An 18,803-nucleotide genomic window follows, 5' to 3' on the forward strand; every position below is an offset into this window, starting at 1 on the left:
GGAGGTACAGCAAGAAGCGACTGGACAGGCAGCAGGACAGAGAAATAAAGACAGAAAAAACGGGGACAGGAAGCAGGACAGAGGGACAGTGAGAGCAAACAAGGGGCAGGGAGCTGGGCAGAGGTGGAGAAAGAAGCAGGAGGCAGACGGGGCAGAAGGACAGGAAGAGAAAAAAGAAAGGCAGGAAGAAGGGTGGGGGAGAGAGGGGGAAAAGGAGGACAAGGAGCAGGACACAGATTGTCAGAGAAAGACAGGGACAGGGAGCAAGACAAGGTGATACAGAGAGAGAAAAGAGGGACAGGGAGGCAGGACAAAGTGGAAGGCAGGCAAAAATAAGAGACAGGGAGCGGGACAGAGACGGAGGGGAAAAAGCCTACGATGGGCAGCAGGAGAGAGAGATGGAGAAGGACAAAACAGCAGCGGGCTGCAGGACAGAAATGGAGTGAGAAAGAACAGTGACAGGGAGCAGGACAGGGTGACAGAGAAGAAAAAAACCAAAGAGGGAACAGGGCAGAGAAACGGGGGGAAAGGCAAGGAGAAGGACAGAAAAACAGCGTGGGGGGGATAGAAAGCAGGACAGAGAGATGGAACAAGAAAGGAAAAAAGGATGGGAGGCAGAGCAAGGGGAAACAGAAACAAGGACAGGGAGCAGGGCAAAGGGATGGAAGAGGGAAACATAGTGATGGGCTGCAGGACAGAGGTGGGGAATTAAAAAATAGACACAGGGAGCACGACGGAATGACAGAGAGAGAAAAAAGGGACAGAGAGCAGGACAGCACTAGAGGGAAAAACCAACCGTGATGAGCAGTGGGAGAGAGATGGAGAAGGAAAAAAATACTGAGGAAGAGAGGAAGGCAAAAAAGGGACAGCTAGCTGGACAGGGGGATACAGTTAGAAAGGATGGGAGAAGGAATGGGACAGAGACAGAAAGACAGAAAAGAGAGCGAGAGGAAGCAGGGCGGAGGGACAGCAAGGAAAAAACGGGGCAGGGATCTGCACAGAGATGGAGAAAAAAGCAGCAGGGACAGAGGAGAAGAGACGGAAAGAGCAACAGGGAGCAGGGCAGAAAAAGAAAAATCAGGGCAGCAGCATGATGGAGATGGAGAAGAAAATCTGGGATGGTCACCAGGACAGAGAGGAATATGAATACGGGCAGGGAGCGTGACAAAGGGATATAGCAAGAAACAAGAGGACAGACAGCAAGACAGAGAGACAGACAAGAAGAATAATAATGAGAGAGAGAGACAGAGACCGTGAGAAGCACAGGGGGGCGGAGGAAAAAAGAGAGGTATTAGGAGCCCTGCAGAGAGACGGAGAACGAAAAAAGCAGGAAAAAGGGGGCAGGGAGCAGCACAGAGGGTCAGAGAGAGCAAGAGATGAACGGGAAGAAGGACGGGACGGTGAGACACAGAATGAAAAAACCAGCAACAGCGAGCGAAGCAAAGGCAGAGAGAGAGAAAGAGACGGGGGGAGAGAGGGGAAGGCAGGGGCACGGCGCGGCACGTGCAGGCGCAGGGGGGCAGAGAACGTGAGGGAAGGAGCCAGAGAAATTGAGGGGGGAAAAGACGGGTGCAGCTCAGGACAAGAGATGGAACAGGGAGACACGGCGATGGGCTGCAGGACAGAGACCGAGAAGGGAAAAGAAGAGGGGGAGGGAGCCGGGCACAAGAGTAGAGAGGAGCGGTACGGGGGCGGGAAATACAAAATCCCGCAAGGGCCTGGAAAAGCGAGGGGGACGGCGGAGGGGCAGGGAGGGCCCAGGACGCACCAGAGGGCAGACGGGACCCGCGGGCCCGGGACTCGCCCCCACCGCAGCTCCCGCTCCCGGCGCTGCCAGCAGGCTTCGACAGCCTTTGACTCCAGCCGCTTCTTTCTCCCCCTCTCCCCCTTCCGCCGCGGTAACTCCAGCCGCTCGGCCGCCTCCACCGGAGCACACACGGGGCGGTCTCACAGCTCTGCCGAGACGAGGCTTCCCGGAGCAGGAGCCTCGCTCGCTCCTGCACTGCGCGGCCGCACCGCGCTGCCGGGGGCGCGCACAGGCCCTGCGGTCCGTGCTGGCAGCCTGGCCCGCTGCGGGCTACGAAGAGGGAGCCTTCCTCGCCCGGGGAGGCAGGCTGGCTCTGCCTGCAGCAGGAGGCAGCTGCCGGCCGGAGGGCGTTGCATCGCCTCTCCTTTACCCTTCGCTCCAGCTGCAGCCGCGGCAGCTCCTGCCCACAGCAGCACCACCGCTGCTCAAGGAGCAGCTGGAAGCCCGCAGGAAACCACACGACACCGGCCACAAAACTACGCGGGCGCCGCGGCGGCAGCAAGGACTCCGCCGCGCCGGGCGCGCCCGAGAGCCATGCGGCCGCCCGGCAGCCGAGTCCGCAACAACGACACCTCCCGCCAGGCCCGGGCCAACGCAGCCGGGCCGCCCGGCAGCCGGGTGCCGGAAGACTGCACTTCCCGGCGTGCTCCGGGGAGCCAGCATGGCGACCGGCGGCTCGGCTACACCTCCCGCCAGGCACGGGCCGCCACGGCGCGGCCCCTCCGCCCGGCTCCCGGCGGCCCGCGGCGCCCCTGTGCGGGGCCGGCGCTGCAGCTCCGCGCTTTGCGCGCCCAGCGCCCGCCGGCGCCGCGCGCGGGAGGGGGCCGCGGCGTTTCCTTACCGGGAGGCAGCGACGGGCGCGGCGGAACCAGCGCGCAGGCACCGCGGGGCGGCGCTGCGGCTACGGGCGGGCGGCGGCGCGGAGCGGGGCGGCGCCACCGCGCATGCGCGGCTCCCGAGCCGCAGTCCCGGGCGGAGGCCGCCGCGCGGCGGAGCGGTTTTTTAACCCTTGGGCGGTTGGGGGCTGCGCGGCGCTCAGAGCTCGGCCCTGGCGGGCCCGGGCAGCTGCTCTGAGTGCGAGCGCCCTCCCCCGCACGGCCTCCGCTCTCTCGCCACCCCCGACGGCTCTTTTGTCCGGGGGGAAAGGGGCGGTGTTCCGGCCCCGGCTGGAGCGCACCCTTCCTGGAGGTGGCCGCCAGAGGCAGGTGGAGGCCTGCACACCTCCGGCACCGTCCTCCGGGGCTTCTGCTGGGCCAGAGCCACGGGCGTGTGTGCGAGGCCCAGCGTGGGCAGGGGCTGGCTTCTGCTGCTTTCCCCCGAGAGGGAGAGCTCTGCCCCGTGCGGGTTTCACGCTGAGAGGTGACTGCTTGTCCCTTGCTGCAGGGCAACAAGCCGTGGATCTCCCTGCCCCATGGAAAGGGCATCCGCCCCACCATGGCTGAAGAGAGAGACAAGGGACCGGCGGCCAAGCAGAGCAGCGGGTGAACTCCGGCTCGGGCCGGCAGTGGCCCTTTCAGTACAGGAACTGAACGGTTGCGTCACTGCTGGGGAGCATCCCAGGCTGGGGGGAGCCGTGCCGGGCCAGTGCGAAGCCACGCTCTGCTCTCCGGAAGGGCCTGCTGACCTGGGGAGACTGCTGGCCATCTGCGCAACTGCCAGAGCCATCCTCCAGAAGGGCTTCCTCTGCGCCGCTGGGCCCAGGGGAGGCCGTGCCTGGGCACCCGGTGCGGGCTGGGGCTGCCGGGGCGCAGGCAGACACGGGCAGGATGGAGGCGCCGGCTGGTCGGGAGCTGGAGCGCCGGAGGCTCGGGCAGAGGCCGAGGGCGCGGGCTGTGCTCGGCCCGGAGAAGAGGGAGCACAGGGGCTCTGCAGCTCTGCCTGCCGTAATGGGCTTTGCCTGCACCCGTCTTCCTGCTGAGATGGACCAGACACAGACGAACACTGGGGGAAACGCGTCCTCTTTTATTGGCCTCAGGAAGCGTCCACGGCCGAGTCGGGGCTGGCAGCACGATGTCGTCAGGGCAGCTGAACGCCTGGGACTCCGTCCATGAACCATCCCTCGCGTGCCTCCACGTGCCGCTCCCTCTGGACGCTGCGGAGGCTGAGGGGCAGCTGCTGTCTGCGGGGACGCGCCTGGCGCTGGCAGCGGGGCGCTGCTACTCTTGCTGTCCCGCGATGCAGGTACAGCGGAAAGCCCTGCGCAGAGCCCTGAGGGCCCTCCTGAAGAGGGAGGGCCGTCGCCGTTGAGCCGGGAGGTGCGGGAGGGCGGCGATGCCTGTGGGGGAAGGAGAGCTGTAGGCGAGGGGCTGGGTAGGTGACGGGCACGCTCCTGCCTGCCCCCCACCACCGAGGGCTTTCCCCAGGGAGGGGTGGCCGGGGCACAGCCAGCCCCCGTGCGTGCAGTGCTGCCCGCCTGGCCTGGGTGTCGCTCACCGGGATGGCCGGGCCAGGCCTGCGCTTGCCGGGGCGGTGCTTGTCTCGGGGACGTACCTGGGTCATCCTCGGGCATGTCCCTGCAGCCGGAGGAGGGCTGTGCGTCTCCTCTGTGCTCGGGGGCCACCTGCATGGGGAGAGCAAGAGCACAGGCATGGGATGGAGGGGATGTCAGCGCGATGACACGGAGAGCACCAGGCATCTCCCTGCCGCACACACCCTGGGCGCTGCGCCTGCCCCCGGCGCCTCGGGACGCCCGGTGCTGGCCATGCGCGCCTGGCTCACCTGGTGCTGAAGGTCCCGAGCCAAGGGAGAAGCCGCTGCGTCTCCTTCGCTGTCCGCTGCTGGGGCACGGTGGGGTGTGCCAGCATCTGCCGGAGGGTTTTCAAGCACTGGAGAAGCCCCTTCTTCCTCGTGCACTGCCGAGGAGACGGTGGCTGCGCTGGCCTCTCCTCGACGGTCTCCAGACATGGGAGAAGCCATGCTTTCTCCATCCTCGCCTGCCGCTGGGACGAGAGGGGCTGGGCTGGCCTCTCCCTGAGGCTCTCCAGCCAAGGGAGACTGGGTGTCCTGAGGTGCTGCAGGTGTTCCTGCTGCTGTCGCCGCATGCGTGCTTTGGGTCAGGTCCTGTTCTGCCAGCTGCTGGCGGGGTCCCTGGGTCACAGCCACAGCCCTGCGCACGACCTCTCTCACAATGCACCAGGCTGCGTCCTCCAGAGCCGCGGCGCTGGCTGTGGGGCTGTGCGGGGCAGGTGCCTGGCTCTCCGCCTGCGCCGCTGTGGCCTGCTCGGCGAAGGCAGGAGAAGCCGGTGCCTTTGCCTCCTCTACTGCCGCGGGAGCCAGAGGCGCGCGGTGCCCCTCTTCCTCAGGGGCTCCGGCCAGGCCAGAAGCTGCCGGCCCGGCGTCCAGGAGCCCCGCCGGGGCAGGAGACGCGCTCTGCAGGCCGCCGGCTGCCTCTCCTGCTGCCTCTGGGCCCGCGCTGCTGGGCCAGCCGGGCCCCTCCTGGGCACCAGCGTGAGGGTCCTGGAAGAGCTCCGGGACCGAGGCGTTGACCCAGATGTCAGAGATGGTGACGTCTTCCCCTTGGGACAGCTCTTTGTCGCTGTCTTCTTCCAACTCTTCCTCCTTGGCCAAGGCCCCTGGCTCCTCCTATAAAACATTAACAACAAAAGGAGAGCTAAAGAGAATCTCCGTCCTGTATGGGACACGGGGGGAAAGGTAGTGACAAAGGAGGAGGAAAAGGCTGAGGTACTTAATGCCGTCTTTGCCTCGGTCTTTAATAGTAAGACCAACTGCTCTCGGGGTACCCAGCCCGCTGAGCTGGAAGACAGGGACGCAGAGCAGAACGAAGCCCCCATAATCCAAGGGGAAATGGTTGGTGACCTGCTACACCACTTGGACACACACAAGTCTATGGGGCAGGATGGGATCCACCCAAGGGTACTGAGGGAGCTGGCGGGAGTGCTCACCGAGCCACTTGCCGTCATTTCTCGGCAGTCCTGGCTAAGCGGGGAGGTCCCGGTTGACTGGAGGTTACCAAATGTGACACCCATCTACCAGAAGGGCCGGAAGGAGGATCGGGGAACTACAGCCCTCTCAGTCTGACCTCGGGGTGCCGGGGAAGGTTGTGGAGCAGATCATCTTGAGTGCCATCACGCGGCACGTACGGGACAAGCAGGGGATCAGGCCCAGTCAGCATGGTGGTGCTTGGGGCCATGGTTTAGTGGTGGACTTGGCAGTGCTAGGTTAACAGTTGGACTTGATGGTCTTAAAGGTCTTTCCCAACCTAAGCGATTCTCTGATTCTATGGTTCTATCTGAGAGGAGAGAGGGGGATTTGTCAAGGTAGCCGGGCTCCCACCGGCAAATGCCTGCCGGGGACCTGCCAGCAGCGGCTGCTGGGACAGGGATGCGGGAGGAGATGGGGCTGCAGCTGTGCGGCGCAGGGGCTGGCCCCAGGCAGAGGGAGGCTCATCCCCCGGTCCCGTCCCGTCCCTCGCCATCCCATTCCGTCCTTGGCACTCACCTGCCTGGCTCCAACGTTGAGCCGCCATGACCGCGTCAAGGAGAAACACTGCTCCGCGCCCTCCTCCCGGCCGTCCTGCTGCTGCTGCAGGGTGGCTTTCCTGGGCTGGGCCAGGCTGCGCCCGGTGCGGGCCAGGCAGCTGCTCTCCAGCTCCTCCAGAGACTCCATCTGGACGGACAGTGCCACGTCCCGCTGGCTGGCTGCCCGGCTCCCGGTGGAAACCCTGCCCAGGGCCTCAGCCACAATGCACCGGGCTGCGTCCTCCAGAGCCGCGGCGCTGGCTGTGGGGCTGTGCGGGGCAGGTGCCTGGCTCTCCGCCTGCGCCGCTGTGGCCTGCTCGGCGAAGGCAGGAGAAGCCGGTGCCTTTGCCTCCTCTTGTGCCGCGGGAGCCAGAGGCGCGCGGTGCCCCTCTTCCTCAGGGGCTCCGGCCAGGCCAGAAGCTGCCGGCCCGGCGTCCAGGAGCCCCGCCGGGGCAGGAGACGCGCTCTGCAGGCCGCCGGCTGCCTCTCCTGCTGCCTCTGGGCCCGCGCTGCTGGGCCAGCCGGGCCCCTCCTGGGCACCAGCGTGAGGGTCCTGGAAGAGCTCCGGGACCGAGGCGTTGACCCAGATGTCGGAGATGGTGACGTCTTCCCCTTGGGACAGCTCTTTGTTGCTGTCTTCTTCCAACTCTTCCTCCTTGGCTAAGGCCCCTGGCTCCTCCTATAAAACATTAACAACAAAAGGAGAGCTAAAGAGAATCTCCGTCCTGTATGGGACACGGGGGAAAGGTAGTGACAAAGGAGGAGGAAAAGGCTGAGGTACTTAATGCCGTCTTTGCCTCGGTCTTTAATAGTAAGACCAACTGCTCTCGGGGTACCCAGCCCGCTGAGCTGGAAGACAGGGACGTGGAGCAGAATGAAGCCCCCATAATCCAAGGGGAAATGGTTGGTGACCTGCTACACCACTTGGACACACACAAGTCTATGGGGCAGGATGGGATCCACCCAAGGGTACTGAGGGAGCTGGCGGGAGTGCTCACCGAGCCACTTGCCGTCATTTCTCGGCAGTCCTGGCTAAGCGGGGAGGTCCCGCTTGACTGGAGGTTACCAAATGTGACACCCATCTACCAGAAGGGCCGGAAGGAGGATCAGGGAACTACAGGCCTCTCAGTCTGACCTCGGGGTGCCGGGGAAGGTTGTGGAGCCGTTCATCTTGAGTGCCATCACGCGGCACGTACGGGGCAACCAGGGGATCAGGCCCAGTCAGCATGGTGGTGCTTGGGGCCATGGTTTAGTGGTGGACTTGGCAGTGCTAGGTTAACAGTTGGACTTGATGGTCTTAAAGGTCTTTCCCAACCTAAGCGATTCTCTGATTCTATGGTTCTATCTGAGAGGAGAGAGGGGGATTTGTCAAGGTAGCCGGGCTCCCACCGGCAAATGCCTGCCGGGGACCTGCCAGCAGCGGCTGCTGGGACAGGGATGCGGGAGGTGATGGGGCTGCAGCTGTGCGGCGCAGGGGCTGGCCCCAGGCAGAGGGAGGCTCATCCCCCGGTCCCGTCCCGTCCCTCGCCACCCCATTCCGTCCTTGGCACTCACCTGCCTGGCTCCAACGTTGAGCCGCCATGACCGCGTCAAGGAGAAACGCTGCTCCTCGCCCTCCTCCCGGCCGTCCTGCTGCTGCTGCAGGGTGGCTTTCCTGGGCTGGGCCAGGCTGCGCCCGGTGCGGGCCAGGCAGCTGCTCTCCAGCTCCTCCACAGGCTCCAACTGGACGGACAGTGCCACGTCCCGCTGTGCCACCGGCCGCTGGCTGGCTGCCCGGCTCCCGGTGGAAACCCTGCCCAGGGCCTCAGCCACAATGCACCGGGCTGCGTCCTCCAGAGCCGCGGCGCTGGCTGTGGGGCTGTGCGGGGCAGGAGCGTGGCGCTCTGCCCGCGTTGCTGTGGCCTGCTCGGCGAAGGCAGGAGAAGCCGGTGCCTTTGCCTCATTTATTCTTGCCCTCATCACCACAGCCTTGCCCTGTGCCCGGTCCCGCTGTGCCGTCGGCTGCTGGCCGGGTCCCCGGCTCCCAGTCAAAACCTTGTCCAGGGCCTCACTCACGAGGCATCGGGCTGTGTCCTTCACAGCTGCAGCACAGGCTGCAGGCTTGTGCGGGGCCGGCGTCCATCTTTTCACCCTCAGGGCTGTGCCCTGGTCACCGCGGATGCCCCCAGCAGACGGCACAAGCTGTCGGTGGCCGCTGGCTGCGGTGCTGATGGTCCTTTCCCTGCCCCTGGCAGAAGATGCGGGGGGTGGTGCTGGCACAAAAACCAGCTTGCCGCAGGTTCTGGCAGCTCCTGGTGGCCAAGCTGCGGGTGCGTGCGCGGGTGCCGCTGCCTGCCTGGGGAGAGGCGGCAAGGCTGGCAGACGGGCCGTCTCCTCCCGCGTCGTCACCCTGCTGCAGGGCAGTGCCACCCTGTGCGCCAGGCTGTCCGTCTGCAAGAGAGGCCGAGGAGAGAGGCGGCGTGACTGTGGCCCAGCACCCCGGCTGGAGGAGCTCCTGCGGCCGGGCTGCCCTGCCAGCCCCAGGGCAGCGCTCGGCCCCGCAGGCGGCTGCCAGCCCGCTCCCAGAGCCGGCTGGGAAGAGGGCTGGTCCCCCCGCGGCCCACGGCGACTCCCGGGAGCACTCCCGGCACGCCCGGGCTGCCTGCCGGGCACAGCACGGGGGGCTCAGCTTGCCACGGGGGCCGTGCACGCCTGTCCCCTCCTGCACCTCCCGCCTGCCCGTCGGCAGCTCCTGGGCTCGGGAAGATGTTCAGCCCCGTCTCCCTCGGGCTCCCTACCTGTGCGCGGCGGCTCCCGGCGGTCTGCGAGCTCTCCGGGCAGGGGAGCCGTGGCAGCCTGTCCCCATGGAGGGACGAGGCCCGGCTCTGGCTGCCCTGCGGCGCTGCCTGTAGCTGCCTGCGGCCCACCTGCAGGCAGGAGGAGGAGGAGGAGGCGCGGGATGGAGGCGGCTGCCCTGGCACCGCGGCCCCCACAGTGCCGGCAAGCCCGGCCCCGGCACCAAGGCAGCTCCGTGCGGCCCCGTCCCACCCCCGGCCTCTCCGTCCTGCCCCGTCCCTCACCTGGCGCCTCTTCTGCAGGCTCGGCAGCCCGTGGGCGGGCTGGGCGTGCTCCTTCGCCTCCTCATCCATGGGCATCTTCGGCATTACCTGCCGCCGACCTGCCATGGGCACCCAGGGGAGATGCTGCCTCCTGAGGGAGGTGCTCTCCTGGGAGTGGGCACCCCAGGGCTCTCGCGCCTTAAATACCCCCACTGGCACCGCGGGGACCCCCGTCACAATGGCCTCTGGGCACGGTGAGGGCCCCCATCACAAAGCCCTGGCGGTCGCTGTGGAGATGCCCACGCCAGAGTTTTTGGTCCGTTGTTTCGAATCCGGTTTAGCAATTGGCTCAGGTCATCCTGTTGTAACAGTTTTCGGACTAATGTAAGATTCATTCCAATGGGGGTAGGTGGTGAATCTTGGTAACGTGTATAGCTTGACTGTAGCGATGATGGGTTGTACCAGGAGCTGAATAGTTGAAGTAGCGTCCCATAATCTTAGCAAAATTACAAATGCAGATATTTGAGTGGTTAGAAGTCTCCACAGCGGTGGTGTCTGTAAATGTAGAATCACAAGGAGTTCTCATGCAAACACATCCATTTCCACCGTATATAAGCACAGTTTCAGGGGTTTCATCAGGATGTATTTCAAAATGACAAACATTTTGTCTAGTATCAAGGCAAATGTCTTGGGCCTTAATGGTATTGCCTTCATCCGGTTGTTAAATCCCTGTTGTTCCCGTAGAATACATGCATCAACACCAATAGTTTGCCATTTGTTCCCTTTCTTTGTTTTTGGGCCCATACTCCATACTGTGGGTAAATTTCAGGCTTTTTGTGGGTAGATCCCTTGACTGCACGGTACCCTACCGTTATTTCTTCCCCTGGTGTGGCTCGAAGTGATAGTATTTGAAGAATGTTATTGTAATTGTGAGATACCTTCATTTCCTTCTGGTGTAGTGTCTCCCACCTCCACCCATCTTTCGGATATGCCTCGTTCCCACGTGTAACTGAAATAGCAAGGTTCAGGTTTGTCTTATCTGTCGGTAGGGTTCCCACACTTCCAGCATCATTTAGTAGGTCTTTTTGGTCTGTCCGGGCCACTTTGGAAGAGGTTACAATAAGCACCATGCTCTGCAAAACCCCATTCTGCTGTACTAGGATCATGGGTGTGTACTGGTCCTAGTGATTGATCCGCTTTTAATTGCTGTCTTGGAGTTCTGACGAGCTCTTCATGTTCTGAATTCCATTCCCATGATTTTCCTTTTCCTCAAAGTGAATATAGTGAGCGAGCACTGGTAGAAAATCCAGGTACAGGTTTTCTCCAACATCCTAAACCAACGCCAGGTTCGGCTTCTCAAAACATCAAAACCTAAGATATTTTCATTGTGATCTTTAATTGCAAAGCGAGCAGATGAGAGACGCTTCTGGCCCAGGAGCCGTAAATTAACTTTTGCAGCTTGGCACATAACACTTGCTCCGTTCACTCCAGTGATTTTAAGTCTTTGCCGTCCAGGTCGTACACCCAGCTTCTCGGCATCTTGTTGTGTTGGTGTGGAAATTGGTGCTCCCGTATCGATTAGAAATTTTACCAATTGTTGTCGAGGACCAACCGGAATTAAAATATACTTTGCTTTAATGATGGGTCTAGCCTCATATTCAGAGGAATCTGAGGGGAACAAGGGGTCATCATTGCCCTCATCAAAGTCATCAGGATCACTGCAGATACCACCATCCCATTCCTCAGGGGACACAATTAATTTCCTAAGTGTACAATGTCAGGGGGATTGGGAGCCCGCAGAAGCACTACCTCGACCTTTTCTTCCAACTTTTGTGATTTCTCCTTTTCTTCCGGTAGCTTTTTGCAGCTGCTCGATTTTCAAGGACAGTATTAATTCAGCTTCCTTTCTGCCTTCTACTTCTTCTTGCAGGTCTTGCTCCCTTCTATTGTTATTCTTCCTATACTGATGAGCAGCTTCTGAACAGGTGCCTAACATTTTGCAAGTAATTCCTTTTCCATCTTTTATATAGCCCCTAGCTACTTTTAGTTGTTCTTCCACAGCTTCCCAATGATGCCCATTATTACGAGCCCATTCTTCTGAGAATTTGGGACTTGGATTTATTCCATGGTTTTTTAAGTAATCAGTGATACTTGCCATCCTGCCGACTACGCCGATTTGTCGCGAATGAGTGGTTTAGAGGCCGCTTAAAGAATCACCATCCAAGGTATTGGCAGAAAGTGATTTTAACAGAGATTTACAAAGGTGCGACCTAACAGCATTCGAGGGCAAGGTTCACTCTATTACTTATGTCCTGGCTCCGGCTGGGACAGAGTGAACTTCCTTCCCGGTAGCGTGGGGGGTGTGCTGTGTTTTGGGTTTGCTGTGAGAGGGGCGTTGATGGCCCATTGATGTTTTGGTTGTTGCTGGGCGGTGCTTGCACCGGGGACGTTTTGGGTTTTTTTCCGGCCTCCCATGCCCTGCCACGTGCAGGGGAAGCTGTGGGGGGGAGCATAGCCGGGGTGGTTGGCCCAGCTGGCCAATGGGGTATTCTATACCATGTGACGTCATGCTCAGTATAAAAAACAGGGGGTGGGGGAGGGTGGGGGGGTGGGGGGGTGTTCGCGCCCGTTCGTGACACGCGGTCAGCGGTCGGTGAGCAGTTGCATTGTGCATTGCCTGCTTTGTATATTCTGCTATTGTTGTTGTTATCATTGTTGTTATTATTGTTCTACTTTGTTTTATTCCAGTTATTAAACTGTTTTTATCTCAACCCACGAGTTTTCCTACTTGTGCCCTCCCGATTCTCTCCCCCATCCCACCGGAGCAGGGGGGTGAGCGAGCGGCTGCGGGGGGTTTAGCTGCTGGCTGGGGTTAAACCACGACAACTTATTACACAGATGAAACATATAAAGGAAAATCAGCTAAGGGTTTATATCTTAGGGACTATATGTGTTTAGCAGCACTTAATCATCAACTACTCATTAACAAACTTGAGTAGCACTTAACCATTAACTAATTCAGTATTTACGAAATAAGTGTTAGTAGAGGCTACTATAATCACAACTTTTACAGATTACGCTTACTATTAGTCCACACACCCAGACAGACAGGGGGGAAAAAAAAAAGTACAGAAGGTATACCTGTTAAAAATTCCCCTCGATTTCAGTGAAGAAATACTCACGTCGAATGTCTGGGCATTTCTTTCTCAACGGGCGAAGGGCTGAGCTTCGAGGAGAGAAGGGGTTCAGCCCAGGTCCCGTCGTCGGCGACGCTCCTCCGAACATCGCAGAGCAGAGAGGTGGCGAGCTCCGAGAGGCTCCCACTCCGAGGGAGATGCTGGGCGCAGCCGCTGCGGTCCCGGCGAGCTCCAAGGCCTCCCTTAGGACCAGCGGTTAGAGGTTCGCAAGGTGGTTGGCTGTAGCCTGCCGTGAATTGCCCCCCGGGCCGCAGTCCCAGGTGGTGACTGCTAAAAATTCTGCAGGTTTCGGTGTTGTTCTGCTGGGCACCTGGGCCGGGCAGCGGGAGCACGTTCCCAGCCTCAGCCATGCAGAGTTTCTGACCCGCTCAAGGAGGGCTCAGCCGCCGGGCGCGGTACAGCAAGGCCGGGGGTTCAGGGGAATTTCTGAGATCAACGAGCGGCCCAGGAGCGCGGGGGGGAACGCACCACCACGCACGGGGCCAAGGCAGCAGCTGGTGGCACCGGGGGAGGCAGCCCGCAGACAGGCCCCCGGCCTCACTGCTGAGCAGAAGGGAACCCCAAAACCTCCTCACGGCGGTGCAGGATCCCACCAAACCGGCTGGGTACAGCGCCCGCTCCCACCCTGAGCAGCACCGGTGCCGCCGTGCCCCCGGCACCCTTCCCTCCCCGCTCCCTGGCTGCTCCCCGGCCGCTGCTTGGAGGACCCACGGGGGTGGCGGGGGGCAGCACTCCCCGTGAGCAGGGACCCCTCTCAAGGTTACCCCTCGAGGCTGGGAGACCCCGGACCTGACGCCAGGCACCAGCGGGTTGGTAAGTGACATTTTTTGCATGCGTGTAACATTTAAGATGCGTATAGGAAGCTTACACGATGATCTTTGCATCCCATCCTAACTTTGCGTGGAGTAAATTACTAGAGCGTTGACCACCGATCCACCTGTGCGTATTATCTGTGCACCTTGTCTCGGATCTGACACCCCCTGTTTTGGTTTTAGTACTCGATTTTTGCTCAGCAAAAATTCCTCACATCGCGATGCCTGTATTGTCCTGGGGGTAAAGCGGGCTGCTCTTCAGCACCCAGAGATGTTCTTTTTCATTTGTTAATCTCTGACTCAGCTGCAACACTCTTCTGTGGGGATAGGTGCCCCAGTGCAAAACATCCCGAGGGTGCGTGTTTGGAAGGGGAATGCCATCCTGCTGCAGCGCAGCAAACAGAAAGGAGACATTCACACTTAGTCGTACAGCCTGGAGCTTCTGTCTTCACATTGGCCTGGGGATCATAAACGACAGCCCGGTTGTTTACGGGTGGGAGCTGAACAGTGCCTTCCACCTGAAATCACGTACTCCCGGTGCTGCCATCTGCTCGGGCAGCTCCGGGCTGCGGGTGTCCCTGCGGAGCACAGCGAGGCTGCGTGCCGTGAGCTCGCCTGCCCTCCGGGCACGGACGTCTGCCCGCAGGGCAGGGTCCTCTGGGCCGGAGCAGTGGGGTCTCCAGGTGCCTGGGCTTTCCTTGGGACTGCATTGCTGTGGGTAACGGTCCCTCCCACCTCTCCCAACTTCTGTCACGTTTCTTCTACGTAGGCACACGTTAGTCCCTCTGACACAGCAGCTATGGAAATTCCCGGATCCATGCTGTTTTGGGTGAACCTCATTGCACGGGAAGTCATCTGCTGTTTCGCTTAGCCGCTGTGATGAAGCAGCATTGTCCTTACGCCTGCCGACGAGCAGAAACTGTTATTAATTCCTGTGAAATGAATGCCAGGCTGTAACTGCATTAGAATATTTTAATCCGTCTGCCTGGATAATATAACCTGCGGTCACTCTGGGTTTGCCCATTTTTGTGACTGTAAAAGATTCTTACCTACTCGCTCTGATACTTAAATTCACCCCAAGCCATCTCTAACTGCTTCAGCAACAGGTTTTGCATGCAACGATACATTTCACTCAGAAAACAAATGATACAACTATGGGAGAAAACTGTGAAAACCGGTGTCCAAATGCAAATGCACGACTGCGTATGTGAAAAGAGTTGGTCAGTTTGCCCAGTCATTCCAGCAAGTACCACATAACTCATCTTCAGCTAGGTAGCAAAGCATACATTGCAAATACTCATCTGCAGCACAACCCGTGGGCAGTTGTTGTTAAAAAGACATTTTCCCATGATCACGGGTATTCAGCGAGCAGACAGAGCAGAGTCAGGGAGTTGCTCGATACACGCCGGTTGCTCTAATAGGTACGACCAGGTATGCACATGTGCACAATTTGATAACAGGCTGAAATGGTGGTGCCGTGATTGGAGGGCTATTTTCTGTTTCAGTATCGCCAGAGGGTTTCTTCGGGTCATTGAGAGCTGAAACTTGTGAACGTTCAAATGAAATTTAATTTTTCTTGAAAAGGAGGAAATTTAACTTCCAGATGAAAAACTTCCACTGGCTGTGGAGGGTCTGCTCAGGGTCTGGGAAGAGAAACTGAACTTGGAAGGGACTTTTAGGATATGAGGTACTGGAAATGAGAGTGGGATTATCGGCTCTTCTTCTGCTGTGCCTATGAATAAAAACCTGTATGTTTTCTGCGCTTCTAGAAGCCTGAAGCTTCCTTTTAGATTTCATGCTGTTGAGCAAAAGAGAGCGTAGAAGATTATAAATGCAGAAAGCTCAATTGTGTGAAGGAGAGTCCTGTTCGCTTACTGATACGTAAGAAGTTCATATTAGGGATTTATATCTTAGCCATGCTGGTTTGGTTTTATTTTATATCCTGTTCTCCTACAAAAATTGCTTTCAGCTCTTCTGTGTGGCGCTGGGTCCCCTATTTTCAGGTATCGCTGCCTGTAAAATCAAATTAAAAATCTAAAAAAGATTCTCTATTTGTCATTTAAGCTGACAGAATGGCGTCAGACTGCTGATGTGTATACCCAGGGAAATCTTCTGTGGGCCAGGTCTTTCCCAGACCAGTATCACAAATTGGGAGTAATGGTGATTTCTGGTTTATATCAACGTCCCTCTTGCAGGTTTAGCTCATAGTTCTTATTCTGCTGACTCGGGTGTTAGTCTCAAGCTGGGGGCTTGTGGTTAATCCTTGTTTCCAGCCGTGTCATATGGACCAAAATGGCTTTGCTGAAGCAGAGCTTTGGGCCACCCTGGCACGTTCCCAGCGCTGGGGCAGGACCTCCAGGTCTCCCCGGGAAAGGTGCCGGTGGAGAGGGCTTCTGCAGCGCCCGCCACGTAGGAGCGGCCCCGCCTGGGGAACCGGGGGGATGCTCTGCTCCTTGCAATTCCACCTACGCCGTCCTGAATGAATTGGGCTGATGGGAAACCTGGAGGGTCAGAAACGGGAATGTTTTTACAAAATGGGTACCTGCTCCTCGGGGGGGGCAATGTCCTGTCGCTCAGTGCCAGCAGCACTGACTAATCGCTGTGTGGATTCCCTCCAATTATTAGAGTCCTCAATCCCACCGTGCTTTCCGAGGCAGTGTTTAGAAATGCGTTTAAACGCATTTGCTGTCGTCAGTTCTGCTAAGCGCTCTTCCGGCTGCCTTATATGAAAGCAAGAGCAACTCCGGTCGTTTTGCTGCGTTTTGCCTGTGGTAAAGGCCCCTACTTTTAGCAGGTGAAGCTTTTCATTCGGCTGTTGTAGGAACAGTGTGAAAAAGGTGTTAGTTGCCAGCTGACCAGCCTTGCTGAGAGGAGAGAGGAGGTCAAGGTGAAACGAAAGGGAACAACCCGCAGTGCGAATCCTTGCAGCTGCATCTTCCACACCCCCAGTGCTCAATGACAGCCAGGGCCTGGGAAGGGATTTTGTTTCGTAGCTGTTGCTGGACTGCAGATCTGTAATTCAAACAGGGGGAGGTGGCTGTAGGTCTCCATCAGCGTCGTGAGAGCAGGGTTCGTACCAGGTCTGGCCAAAGACCCTCCCGGGCTGAACCCCGCTTGGGCAGCAGCCCGCAGCAGATGCTGACGGAAGAGTATGAGGACAGAGATGGAGAACAGTGATGCTTCGCTGGTAGACAGTCCCAGCACCCATATATCCATAGCTCAGGGGCTTCTGGAGTCGGGTGATATTTTGCCTGTAAAAGTTCTTGACGGGTTACTCTTCAGTGAATTACCGAATTGCCTTTTGAACCTACTTGTCTTTTTAACGAAAGTGGTCATTGTCCAAATCCTCTCTGACCCCATTCTGCTTTGACATACACCTCCCACATGGACACAGACACAGATACGAAAGGTTCATCTCCTCAGTGGGATGTGGTTCTTGCCATCCAAGGGATTCTCCAGCATCAAGGCAAAGCGGATCAGTTGAAATTGTCCCTGTCCCCTATGTAAGTCACGTATGCTTTTGAACAAGCCGTCCTTTAGGAGATGACCCTTGTGCTGGGCTGAGGGGATGCTAGCTTCTGGGTGAGCAGAAGTGGCTCCCAAGGGAGAGGGTGAGCAAAAAGGTCATTGCCTTTATCTGGGCGCAGGTGGGGACAGAGCGAGTGCTGACCTTCAGAATGCAAGGTCAGAAGCGCCTCACTTGGGGCACAGCAGCGGCTCACCCAGGGCGGGGGGCACGCCGGCACAGCTTGCTCCAGGGCGCACAGCACGTCAGGTCCTGGATGGTGCTGCTTGCTCCCGCTGTGGAAGCTTTTGGGCAGGGGCCCAACCTGCTCTTCTAAGGGATGGAGGTGCTGCATCGCTGCCCTGGCAGGCTCTTCGGGACCGCTCGCCCGTGTCCCCAGGGGAGGGATGGCTGGGGTATGCGCTCCACATCGTTCCTTTTCCCCTCCAGCCGTGATGTTTTGCTGCTCAAGCTGTGGAACAAAGTAGGTTCTGCTCAGGCCCAAAACCAGTAGAGCTGGAAGACCGCAGCGGGCGGTAACCCCCGCGGAGGATCTTGCCTGGGTGCCAGAGCTGCCAGGGGGTCGTGTCGCTGCGGTCCGCGTTGTTTGATGTCTTCCTCGAAAGTCCACGAGAGGTTCCTGAGTCAGCCCTTCTGAGAAGTGCACTGAGTTTACACCTCCCGGAGCTCGGTGCCCAAGTACTTTGAAGCTGGGCAGGCGAGAGGCCTCTGCAGGGCTGGTGATGCTCAGAGCGCCTGAGACTCACCTCGCTTCCACGGAGTTTCGATTGCTAATTGTCTCCTAAGTATTCCAACTCGTTTGTAAATCACGCTGCATAGCAACAACAATTGCTATGCATTAGGAATATCAGACACCTCTGGAATCAATTTGTTTTCCCCTCTTGCCATAGCGGCAGACATTCTGTCGGAATTCTTTAGGTAGAGAGAAATCCGGAGACCTTTGCAGAGAGGGAGCCCAGAAGGAGCCCCGCGGGGAGCCCAGCCTCCCTGCCAGCCGCCCCTCCCCTCCCGTCTCCTCCGGCCCCGCTGCAGACAGGTCCCCCAGGTCCCGGCGAGCGTTACTTGGCTCGGATGCAAACAGCCCCTCAGCTACTGCCCCATCCCTACCCTCTCCGTCTCCACACTCGAGCACATCGCCTGTCCACTGCTAATGGCCGCCTGTCATCTGGCTCGGCTTTGGACCTCTTCCAGTCCGGCAGCCTTCAGTGCCTGCCTCCTCCGCATTCTCTATGGCTTCTGCTTTTCCCTGGGGGTCTTTGGTCACACCTCAGCCCTCCTGGTTTTTAGAGCGATGTCTAATAAAACAGGTTGGGAAGAAAGTGTGTCTCTGATACTGTTAATGTAATCATAACCAGCATTAACCCTGTGTATAGCCCTCGCCCAGAACTGGGTTAAAAGAATTTGGCAAAATTGACTCAAATAATTCAAGGAAAAACAGAGGACCCATCCGCCTTTTATGAACGGTTATGTGAGGCAGCTAGGAAATGGACAGACTTAGATCCTGAGAGTGATAGAATAGAACAATATTTACTCCTTTGTTTGTAGGGCAAGCTGCTCCAGATATTCAAAAGAAATTGCAGAAAGTGGACGAAATTACAGGAATGACTCTATTATAATAATAGGGAAGAGGAGGAAAAGAAAAATCAGGAAAAAGAAAAAATAAAAGACAGGAAACAAAAAGCTGCTATTCTAGCAGCTGCTGTTGTAAATGCCCAAGGATCAGCTGGAGGAAGAGGTAGAAGATATTTGAGAGGAAAAGGCAGAGGAGGTAGAGCTATGTTTAAACAATATACCCCGTTAGAATTTAATCCATGTGCTGTATGTAAGAAACAGGGACACTGGAAGAGCGAGTGTCCAGAGAACAAAGAAGCGGTCGTGACTCAGTCACAGCAGATACCACCTGAAGCTGCTTTACTTATGATGGGAGGAGATTTGAATGATGGGG

The 18,803-nt window shown here is 58.4% G+C and overlaps 2 protein-coding genes across 2 annotated transcripts; both read right to left on the reverse strand.

Annotated features, from left to right (window-relative positions):
- Window positions 1-3,737: 3,737 nt before the first annotated feature.
- On the reverse strand, window positions 3,738-7,301 carry LOC142080030 (uncharacterized). Its single transcript, XM_075144857.1, has 6 exons — window positions 7,284-7,301; window positions 6,857-6,964; window positions 5,251-5,389; window positions 4,526-5,067; window positions 4,298-4,367; window positions 3,738-4,082 (listed from the first exon to the last, which is right to left on the reverse strand). Exons 1-6 carry the CDS (start codon window positions 7,299-7,301, stop codon window positions 3,964-3,966), a joined length of 996 nt encoding a protein of 331 aa, XP_075000958.1. The 3' UTR covers window positions 3,738-3,963.
- Window positions 7,302-7,626: 325 nt separating this feature from the next.
- Window positions 7,627-13,604, reverse strand: LOC142080091 (uncharacterized). The gene is made up of 5 exons (XM_075144977.1): window positions 12,465-13,604; window positions 9,345-9,819; window positions 9,063-9,191; window positions 8,105-8,715; window positions 7,627-7,630 (listed from the first exon to the last, which is right to left on the reverse strand). The coding sequence occupies exons 2-5, from the start codon at window positions 9,447-9,449 to the stop codon at window positions 7,627-7,629; spliced, it is 849 nt and encodes a 282-aa protein (XP_075001078.1). The 5' UTR covers window positions 9,450-9,819; window positions 12,465-13,604.
- Between the last annotated feature and the right edge of the window lie 5,199 nt (window positions 13,605-18,803).

Source organism: Calonectris borealis, chromosome 1 (genome assembly GCF_964195595.1).
Source record: "Calonectris borealis chromosome 1, bCalBor7.hap1.2, whole genome shotgun sequence".
Lineage (NCBI taxonomy): Eukaryota > Metazoa > Chordata > Aves > Procellariiformes > Procellariidae > Calonectris > Calonectris borealis.

Excerpts from the sequence above, each read along its gene's own strand:
- LOC142080030 (XM_075144857.1), bottom strand. Across the intron at positions 5,390-6,856 it reads ACATCTGGGTCAACGCCTCG|GAGGAGCCAGGGGCCTTGGC; the intron begins GTCCCGGAGCTC and ends AATGTTTTATAG. Across the intron at positions 4,368-4,525 it reads CTCGGGACCTTCAGCACCAG|GTGGCCCCCGAGCACAGAGG; the intron begins GTGAGCCAGGCG and ends CTCCCCATGCAG.
- LOC142080091 (XM_075144977.1), bottom strand. The coding sequence starts at position 9,449 with ATGGCAGGTCGGCGGCAGGTAATGCCGAAGATGCCCATGGATGAGGAG. Across the intron at positions 9,192-9,344 it reads GCCTGCAGAAGAGGCGCCAG|GTGGGCCGCAGGCAGCTACA; the intron begins GTGAGGGACGGG and ends TCCTGCCTGCAG. Across the intron at positions 8,716-9,062 it reads CCGGGAGCCGCCGCGCACAG|ACGGACAGCCTGGCGCACAG; the intron begins GTAGGGAGCCCG and ends CCTCTCTTGCAG.